Source organism: Coffea arabica, chromosome 5c, assembly GCF_036785885.1.
Source record: "Coffea arabica cultivar ET-39 chromosome 5c, Coffea Arabica ET-39 HiFi, whole genome shotgun sequence".
Classification (NCBI taxonomy): Eukaryota; Viridiplantae; Streptophyta; class Magnoliopsida; order Gentianales; family Rubiaceae; genus Coffea; species Coffea arabica.
The window spans coordinates 14,729,369-14,739,759 of NC_092319.1; the positions used below are offsets into that span (position 1 = coordinate 14,729,369).

At 38.5% G+C, this 10,391-nt stretch overlaps 1 protein-coding gene and 1 long non-coding RNA gene across 2 annotated transcripts; both read left to right on the forward strand.

The window, feature by feature from the left end:
- The first annotated feature begins 4,480 nt into the window (after positions 1-4,480).
- LOC113689187 (ATP-dependent zinc metalloprotease FTSH 12, chloroplastic-like) lies at positions 4,481-9,665 on the forward strand. The gene is made up of 6 exons (XM_072049911.1): positions 4,481-4,518; positions 7,306-7,371; positions 8,195-8,411; positions 8,718-8,789; positions 9,391-9,518; positions 9,614-9,665. The coding sequence occupies exons 1-6, from the start codon at positions 4,481-4,483 to the stop codon at positions 9,663-9,665; spliced, it is 573 nt and encodes a 190-aa protein (XP_071906012.1).
- Positions 9,666-9,677: 12 nt separating this feature from the next.
- LOC140004588 (uncharacterized) lies at positions 9,678-9,891 on the forward strand. Its single transcript, XR_011815001.1, has 2 exons — positions 9,678-9,734; positions 9,816-9,891. It is a non-coding gene; the product is annotated as an uncharacterized lncRNA (long non-coding RNA).
- Positions 9,892-10,391: the final 500 nt, after the last annotated feature.

Here is a 10,391-nt window from a genome sequence, read left to right on the forward strand (position 1 = left end):
TCAATGTGATCCTTGTGAGGTTGGCGGCACGAAATCCAGGCCCAACTTGATGTTTGGAACGTTGGCGGCACAAAATCCAGGCCCAACAGGATGTTTGGAATGTTAAAACCCAATCCTGCCATTCAATTGGTCAAGAAATTGAGCGTGATTGTCACGAAAGTAGGGAATAGGAGGGTGCGCGGCAGACGCTGAAATTTCGCCAGAAAAGACAACAAGAATTTAAAAGTTTGAGATTTGAAATTGATTTCTTCAAGAAATTTTGATTGATCGATTTTGAAAATTTTTTTTTTTTTTTGAAAACTTTTCAAGAAATAATTTTTGCCCCAGTCTCCACCGATTATTGTGCAACTGATCACTTGACTTGCATTATGGCATGGTTGCTCCTCCTTAAAACTTTGATTCACTTCTTCTTTGGTCTGAACCCCTCAGTCATATAAAAATTCTTGGGCGACATTTCTCAATTCAAAAGGTTGCCCCAGTTTCGTCCTTTGAAACGCGTTGAATCTGCAAAAGAAAGAACAAATAATGCCACCACCATTCGATCAATTCCTCCTTCAAGAAATGTGTAAACATGAGTACTTTGATGTTTTCCTCCTTGATACTTCGAAAACTCAACTTTGCTCTGTGATCTGATTAAATGCCATTGACTTCCAATGTTAATAAGGCCCTTGATATCCAGAGATTTTCGATAAATCAGGGGGATTGTCAGCCGATGAGACTAAAGAGATAAATAAGATCATGAAACTGATGAAAGAATAGTCTATTTACACAACAAAGTGACAAAAATTTTTTGTAACAATCATTTATTGAAAGAAAATTAATTTTAAAGAAATGAATCTATAATTTGACAAATTACGCTTGAAAAACCAAAGTACTCCGACTTCAAACAAATGCCACGCTTGACCCTTTAGATATCATCTGCCCTGAGTTCAATATCGGCAATAGAAAAATCATAATGCGAGGAGGAATCCCAAATGAATCAAATCACCAACTTTCTAATTCCAATCTCACTTTTCTCATGAAACTCTACCTTAGCCCCTTCTAGGTTTTCACTAAGGCTATTCCCACTTCTTTTTCCTTCTTTTTTTCTTATTTTCTTTCATTTTTCATTCTTTTTGCTTTTCTTTCTTTTCTTTTTTTTCTTCTTCTTCTCTTTTCCTTTTCTTTTCAAAGGTGCCCTTTCGGATTTTTACCTGATGAACAAATCTTGCAAACAACCTTTATCAACTCAAAAAATGTGTTTTAAGAAATAAAGGCATCAGTGCGACAACCCTTCCCTTACAAAATGAGTGAAGGTGTATTGACATCATTTGCCATGTGACTTAGAAAATTTCCTTGAAAGAGGTAATGCCAAGAACGGAAGCCAGGACTTTTTGGCTTTTGTAATGGGGTCTGGTGAGGTGCTAGGAAAGGTTAAGGCTTGAAGGCAGACTTCAAAAAGTAGTTCAAATGATCTGAGAATCCATTTTCATGTTAACCCTATTTTAGGGTTAAACCAAAACTTGTCCCAGTCTATTTTCAACTGAGATTCTTTGTTCTTTCATTTTCTCCCTTTTTCATCCATCTTTTGAAATTTTGCCCCAGTTTATGCTCAATGGAGGCTTTTCCCCTTCATTTTCTTTCTTCTTTTGATTTTTCGACCTTTTGCCTTTCTTTTGAATTTTTCACCAAATTTGCCCCAGTTTATGCTCAACTGAGGTTCTTTTTCTTCTTTTGATTTTGTTGCTGTATTGCTTTTCATTTCTTGGGACTTTTCTTTCTTTTTCAACTCAACTTTGCCCCGATGTGGGGTTTGCGATTCTCAGGGGTTGCCAAATGAAGTATTTTATTCTGAAGGCTCAAAAGGGATAACTAAGGATATAATGTCTTAATGGGAAAAGAAGAGGGCCTGACTTTCATTCCGATCTTCGCATTAGCTCTAAAAGAAAACTTTCGTTTATCAGATGAAAATTTCTTACACATCTCCGAATTGATTGGCTGAGGGAACAAGTGCTCCACCAGGCGATACCTTTTTGACGATAAGAGCACCTCAACAATTTGCGGCAAACTCTCCTTTTGGCTTCATTTTGTACTGATAAAAATCACCTTAATGCTTTGCCTTCTCGTCTGAATGGTCATGATTTGACCCTTTAGTGGTAACCACAGACCAATCCTCTTGATCATACTGACCACGATGGACTGTGTTCGACTGCTTCTTATTCCTAATCTTGATCCCGATTCGGCTTGGACTTCTTTTATTCCATTCGGGCTTCTTTGAAACATTTTCGGATGCCTCTTCCCTACTCATCTCATTTTTGAAATTCACATTCGTATTTATGAGATCACTGCCATCAAATTTCTGAACAGTGATATCCAAAGGGTCAGACGGTTTTATTCTGGGCCATCTGAAAAGAATGTGTAAGTCACAATATATAAGACTGTACATTTTATTGAAAAACCAGACTTAATATCATGGAACGTGTCTTTAGCAGTCACTTGATTGAAAACTATTTACAAAAAACATATTTAAACAAAAGACACATGTATGTACGATTTTCATTTGTTTTAACAAAAACAACTCCCCAAATTTATCAAAACTTCCCTTCAAAAGGAACCTCACTAATTCAGCCATTTCCAGGATTTTCAGATTTCTTCATTGAGGTTGGATGCCTCAAAGACGTCCTTGTGTTCGGGAAAGGGATTTGTATTTATGCTCGGTCCTTGTTTACCCTTTTTCCTTAGCACTATTTCTCCGACTTCGATCATATCCTGGATTTTATGTTTCAATGCCCGACAATCGTTGGTGGAATGCCCCGGGAGCTCCAGAATGATAAGTGCAGACTGTTTGAGGGTCATAGTCAGATGGAAAGCGCTTAGAATAGATCTTATGAGGTATAACGCCAATTTTCCCGGCAGCTTTCAATTGCTCATATAATTGGTCAACAGGCCGACCTAGATTGGTGAAGGTTCGGTGTGACGTTGAATTTTGGGTGTCACTGGTTTGTTGGTAGTAGTAATTTGCGCTAGGGGGTGGAATAGGTCTTGGGTTAAAAGGAGGGCGATGTCTAGTTTTGAGATTTGGTTGAGGATTTTGAAAGGGTGGTGTGAGTAAATTTGGTCGAAGTCGAGAATGGTTAATGGTAGTATGGTGGATAGGACGGGGGTTTGGGTAGTATGGATAGGGTGATGAATAAACAAGGCGGTTTGAAATCTAGGTCTGGCCGAGGGGCCCTGATCCCCAACAAAAGCAGTTTCCTCTTCTTTTCCTTTAAATTGGGATTTCTTCCCACTGTTATTCTGGCCTTGCAGAGCCTCTAGTTGCATCTTCAATGTTGACACATTAACAATTTTTCCGGCCTTCACAAACTCATCAAATTCTTCCAATTTATTGACAATTTCAGCAAAGGAACACCCGGTCATTCGAAAAATTTCCTCAAAGTAAGGCGGGTCATGAGCTTTGGTGAACGTGCGAACAATCTCGTTTTCAATCATAGGAGGCTCCACCTTGGCGGCCAATTTCCTCCATCTCTTCGCGTACGTCTTGTGGTCCTCAGATGGTTTTCTTTTAGTCCCCTCAAGTGTGGCCCTCGTTGGAGCAAGCTCGCAATTATATTCGTACTGCCTCATAAAAGCAGTTGACAAATCTATCCAAGATCTCATATCCTCAGTCTTCAAATTGGAATACCAATCCAACGCGTCGCCTTCTAGGCTCTCGGGAAATAAACGTACAGGTAAATTCTCATCATCTATCGGTTTTCCAAGTTTGTTTGCGAACATCCGAAGGTGTGTTTTGGGATTGCCAGTTCCATCGTACTTGCTAAATTTGGGTGCTTTGAAACCCATTGGCAATTGCATATCAGGAAATAGGCACAGATCGTTGTAGTCAAACCCTCCTTGTTTGTTCAAGCCTTGGCTTTTCCTTATGAACTCCTCAAACCGATCCAATCGCTTTACCAAATTCTTATCCACTGGTGCGGATGACTCCCCGGCTTCAACTTTCCCTTGAACAGCGGTATCTAGGGTGAATGGCTCAGCGGTAAAGTAATAATAAGGTCCCTGTGGCTCGAATGGCATGCTCATAGTAATTGACGGATAATTTTGGGGAATTTGGACATGAGGAGGGTTAGTTTGGATGTAAGGTGCATAAGCAGGTTGTGGGCCATGAGTGGGATAAGTAAAGACTTCCTCAGGTGGGTTTATGACTTGTGAAGTAAAAGAGGTTTGAATATAAGGTAAAAATATGGGTTGAGGTTCAGAGTGGCTAGGAGGTAGGGGCTCATGTTGTTCACCGCTAGCACCACTAGCTACCAATTGATCGATTACTCGCCGTTGGGCCATCATTCCAACGCTCAGCTCATTAAATCGGTTTAGAACTTCACGCAGTTGAGCTCCCAGATTTGTCAAGTCAGTCGGTGATGTAGTTGCGGGCCTATCAGATGATTCTGGATGGGTACTCATATTTACACTATCTCTTGAAGCTCGGTTATGCGATCGGGTGATAATGGGGCTTTTTCGGGTAGCTATATACTACCTGAGAGTGTAAGAAAACCCTTATTAGATACCCTTCTTGATTGACTGCTGTCAAAAAGAAAAGAAAAAGGAAAAAGGAAAAGACAGGAGTTAGCAACAATTAAAGTAATTCAGATGCATGTCCTATGGGGGAACCCTTCTTGTACCAAGGGTAGGCCTAGAATGAAAATGCAATCCTCTGAGGTAGGCACTATACCATACCTGATGGATCTGATCAACTCATTGAGTGAAAAATAATTTGGTCAATTGGATTGACGAGAGACACTTGTCAAAATGAGGTAAACATCCGAATGGATTGATCACTTTTGATCGATACAAGAATTTGCAAAAATGTACGGGTTTGACTTTGACGAACTTCCTATCGAAGAGACCGGAATTTGTTTTGACAATTTTTCTTAGTGAAGCACGGGTCAAAACTCCAACTGATCAAATGGCTGGATGCAATGGATGTTTTTCTCAAAATCGACCAGGTTTTCCATTTTGAAATTCGACATTGAAATCCTAATTGGTCAAATGAAATTAAAAATCGACCAGATTACCCTAAAAAGGGAAACAGGTCAAATGAATTGAATGAAATTTAATTTATCCAAAATTAATCAGATCACCCTAAAAAGGGTAAATTGATTGAACGAAACTTGGTTTATTCAAAATCGGCTCGGTTACCCTAAAAATGCGTGAATTGGCCAAAGGAATGAAATGGAGTTAATAATTTATCCAAAAATCGGCCTAATGACCCTAAAAAGGGTAAATTGGTCAAATGAATTGATGATTTATTCAAAAATCGACCGGATTACCCTAAAAAGGGAAACGGGTCAAATGAATTGAGTGAAATTTAAAACTTACTCAAAATTGACCGAATCATCCTAAAAAAGGAACTTGATCGGATGAATTGAATGAAATTGAGAATTTTATTCAAAATTGACCGGATCGTCCTAAAAAAAGGAACTTGGTCAAATGAATTGAATGAAATTGAGAATTTTTTCAAAATTGGCCAGATCGCCCTAAAAGGGTAAATTGGTCAAATGAATCGACGATTTATTCAAAATCGACCGGATGACCCTAAAAAGGGTAAATTGGTCAAATGACCCTAAAAAGGGTAAATTGGTCAAATGAATTGACGATTTATTCCAAATCGACCAGGTGACCCTAAAAAGGGTAAATTGATCAAATGAATGGATGATTTTTCAAAAATTGACCAGATGACCCTAAAAAGGGTAAATTGGTCAAATGAATGGTTTATTCAAAATTGATTTTGAATTGACAAAAATGGATCGATTGAATCGTCTGGCCATTGGTGGCTTCAAAAAATTAGTCTATGAGCCTTCTAAAATCACGATTTGGCCTCAATTTATTTATTGTCTCAATAGGAGGCATTATTTGTGAATTTCTTCAAATTAATGTCCTTTACGCAAGGGATTTTTACCAAGTTTGATAAAATGGCCAAAAAGTGATTATTAGACGTTCATATTCCAAAAATCACTCTATGAAAATGATCGAATCCTACCTTACCTTGTGCACTACCCCTTTGGATGGTACAAAATGTAAGCGTGCAAGTCTCACTGGATTAAGTATCCGAGACACAAGGTGGTTTATTCCTAACACGGGATCCCCTAAGTGGCATTCCCTTTTTAGGGTTATGCATGATGCCATTTATTAAAGCGATGTAAATATGCAATTCGAAATGAAACGTGACCTAAGGAACCCTTTATTTGCCAGGGTAGGCCTAAAATGGTATGGCATTATTAATTTATGAACAAAATGTACCACAATTTTCAAACGTGCAATAGCCTATCTACAAGGGTAGGTCCTAAAAGGAGGTCTTGCCAGACCTCTTATTTCCTAACGTTTGTGAATGCAAAAGATAAGAAACAAGGAAACGTTAGTTCAACACATAATCACATAACACGTTGGACAATTAGAGGATATAAAAAGCAGGAAACATAAATAAAAAAAAGGGTGGGATCCCTCCCCTCGTGAAAGGTGTCCCTAATAGGGTAAGGCAGACTCTACCCTAGGTGAAACTATATGGATGCATGAGGTTGGGGTTCGCTAATGCATCTATACTCAATAAGCTCAGGCCCCCAAGCCTTCAGACTCGTGGCCAAGGGTCATCACTCCCAAGGCCCTTTGTCGGTGGCTCGAGCGATTCCCCAAACACCGCTACGCACACGTCATGTTACGACTGCATGTTTGAGTGAATCTATAAAAATCCTCAACCTTCGACTAAAAACTGAAGGCTATTAACCCAAAGTTTAAAGCGGAAGATCGAGTGACCCATTGGATCGTGCTACGCACACGTCGTGCCACGATCACACGTCCAAGTGGGTCTCCTAATCCTACTAGGGTGGAGTGGCGTGACAAGCCACTAAAAAGAAAATAAAGAGGGATGAATAATAAAGCGTATGCGCGTATGATAGTGCACGTTTTGGAGGGGAGGGATCGAGAACCCACGCAAGGCTCTAAGGTAGAATCCCCTCCCAAATGCAATGCAAAGCGCAGAATCACATACAAACATCCATTCATCAAAACAATCGTAGGCGAACGTGTGAGGAAGTGAGTTGATACACGAAATGCAAAAATCCTAGAAAAGGGAAAAATGCAACCCTAAACATCCAATGTGATAAATAAAAAGGTTTAAAAGAAGAAAAGAATTTGACTAAATCGATTGCTCGGACTCTCAATTCCCCAGTGGAGTCGCCAACTGTCGCGCCCCATTTTTTGAACAAATTGAATCAAAAAATACATTTTTTAAACCATCTTATTTATTCATTTATTCAAAAAATGGGGCGCGACAAGGCATGCTCGAAAGGATCCACGAAGAAGAGCAACATTTGAAGCTCTTATTGCTCAGCTTGATGGAGAGTTAGTGTCTTCCTTATGCCACGACTATATTGCTTCTGCGTATCTAAGTATTGATATGGCAGGTTTATCTTTTTAAGATTTAGCATGTTATTTCCTGGAATCCCCAAAATTTTGACCACAGCACTTTGTTTGCTTGAGATTCAGTTTTTGTGAATCCAGGAGGAATTGTCCACATACAAGTGATTGTGAGGGAAATTCATAGTGATGATTCGATATGTGTGGTGTTTCATGTTGTTCCATCTTGGTCTCCTAGTGAAGGATGTTTAGTAGCATGGTAAACTTTTTAAATCTATAGGGTTGTGTGCTCAATCAGGATTCAACTGTAAGAGAGAGTTCCTGTTTTTGTTACAAAGATCATATTACAAGACTGTATGTGATGTAAGACTTAAAATGACAGACTTGCTAAACTGAATAATATTTATGCTGCTTTCATGTGATTAATAGATGGTGAAAGTTTATGCATTTTGATGTATTGTTGCCATGCACTAGGGAAGAAATAGTGGAGCTAGTTATGGCTTCTCTATTTATTAGTAGTTTCAAGTTAGAGTTTCTGACTATTGTTGTCATAACTTCACTAAAATTAGTGTTTCCACATTGCATATTGTTGTACTTCTGATTGGATGTTTATCAATCATGGGAACATGTTGTAATGGAATAAAGATTGGCAAGGAGAAGGAAGGGGTGGGAGTAGAAAGAGAGAGATGGATGTAGGGATAGAGTCAATTTCACAATTTTATAATTGTCCATATTGAAATTTGCAGCTGCTGTTTAGTAATTGCAAGTTTAATATTACCGCTTACAAAGGGAAGTCTGTTGTTCCCAGGAAAGAAAGAACAGGTGTTGACAGGTTCTCATTGAGGCAAGTTGTCAAATTCATCTGTGCTACTAATAGGCCAGATGAATTGGACCTAGAATTTGTTCGGCCTGGACGTATTGACCGTCGTTTATATATTGGATTACCTGATGCAAAGCAACGTGTACAAATTTTTGGTGTGCATAGTGCTGGTAAACGACTTGCAGAGGATGTTGATTTTGAGAAGGTATAATGTGTCTAATTGCTGAACTCTTGTATCACTCCACTGATTTTACAACTCCTCCGAGGTATCATATGGAGGGTTTTTTTCAATCTCTTTCTATGCAGGTCGTGGTCCCCTTCCATTTAATGTATCAGTGGGAGGAGAGTCTTGTTTTCTTTTGTCTGCTACTATTTAATTAAGAATTTACTCTCCCGCCCTCTCTCTCTGTTAAATATTTTACCTCCATGGGGCTTTGGAGTAAAGGGGCTTCTGACTAAAAGGTCTGGAGAATGGTTTACTTATGACAATCTTGTCTCTTTACTTGTACAGCTTGTATTTCGTACTGTTGGATATTCAGGAGCGGATATTAGAAACCTAGTGAATGAAGCTGGAATAATGTCGGTAAGTTAGTCATCTCTGTGCTTTACAAGCTATATTTTTGATCTACTGTATACATATTCTGGTGACCTCTGTTTTAATGGATGGAATGGAATAATGAACATGGAAATGTTTTATTGTTCAAGAGAAAGCTTTCAGAATTAAAAAATTTTTTATCACCATGTTTTGTGGATTACTTGTTGGCAGATCTCTTATCCTTTTGCATTTGAATTCTTAAATCCTGATTATTGAGATTAAGGCTTAATCCTCTGATATTATTTGTGTAATGGATAAATTAAATAACTTGAGTTTCAAAATGTACAGCCTTCCTAAACTGCAGCTGATGTTTAAAAGTCTATCTCAAGATACATATTTGGTTAAACATGAGAACTTAAGATGCAACTCAGATATAATATTTACTTCCCAACCCTCCCTCCCTTTTTTGTGAGCTCAACGTATTAAATCCATGCAGAAAGATCTTCAAGATGTTGAGGCTTTCTCAACAGTTGGAACTTTTCATGACCTTTGGCTCTAGATATGATTGTTGTCTTCTATTTCACTTGTATTGTATACATACAGATGATGAACAAAATACTCTTAACAGGCTTTTTCACTACTTGTACAGGTGAGAAAAGGGCATACTAAGATCTACCAACAAGACATTGTAGATGTATTGGACAAGCAACTGCTTGAGGGTATGGGTGTGCTTCTCACGGAGGAAGAGCAGCAGAAATGTGAACAAAATGTAAGCATGTTTTTCATGCAAACTAATAAGAGTATCGCTGCAAACATTTTAAGATCCTTCTAGATGTTCTTTTCATCACATGTTTAATGCGTTCACGTAATAGGTGTCTTTTGAAAAGAAGAGACTTCTGGCAGTACATGAAGCTGGACAGATAGTCTTGGCACATGCACTTGTTCCCTCATTTTGATTGGCATGCATTTTCTCAACTTCTACCTGGTGGCAAGGTACAGCTCCTGTTGTGAACATTTATAGCGCTTAATCTTGCCCGAGTTGTCTCCAACACTGTTCCTTGTTCTATTGAAAAGGAAACTGCTATATCTGTGTTTTATCCTCGAGAAGATATGGTTGATCAAGGTTATACAACCTTTGGCTACATGAAAATGTAAATGGTAGTTGCTCATGGTGGGCGATGTGCTGAACGTATTGTATTTGGGGATGATATTACTGATGGTGGACAAGATGATCTGGAGAAGATTACAAAGGTAAGTAAATAGTTTCAGATCTATTTCTGAAAGCAGATAAGAAGCTGCTTCACTGATGGGCGAGTTTTTAAGTATCTGGGTTGGAGTTTGTGAGAACCCGTAATCTTTCCATTTTCTAGGTTTTATTATATTTCCAGGTTTTCTTATTTTCAATGGTTTGTTTTCTGCACTTTCTGTATTCGGAAAATTTTCTAGATAATTTTTATGAGTAAATATAAGTTTTAGATGATTTTTCTAGCATTGGTGAGTTTTTTGAGAAATTAAAAGTGTATATCGGACGTGGGACCCACTAGTGCGAAAAGTTCGGAAAAATTCGGCCAGTTCGGTTAAGTTTTGGATACTGGGTTTAATTTATCGGGTGTTATTAGATATTTAGAGGTGCCAAGTGCATAGGTGTGA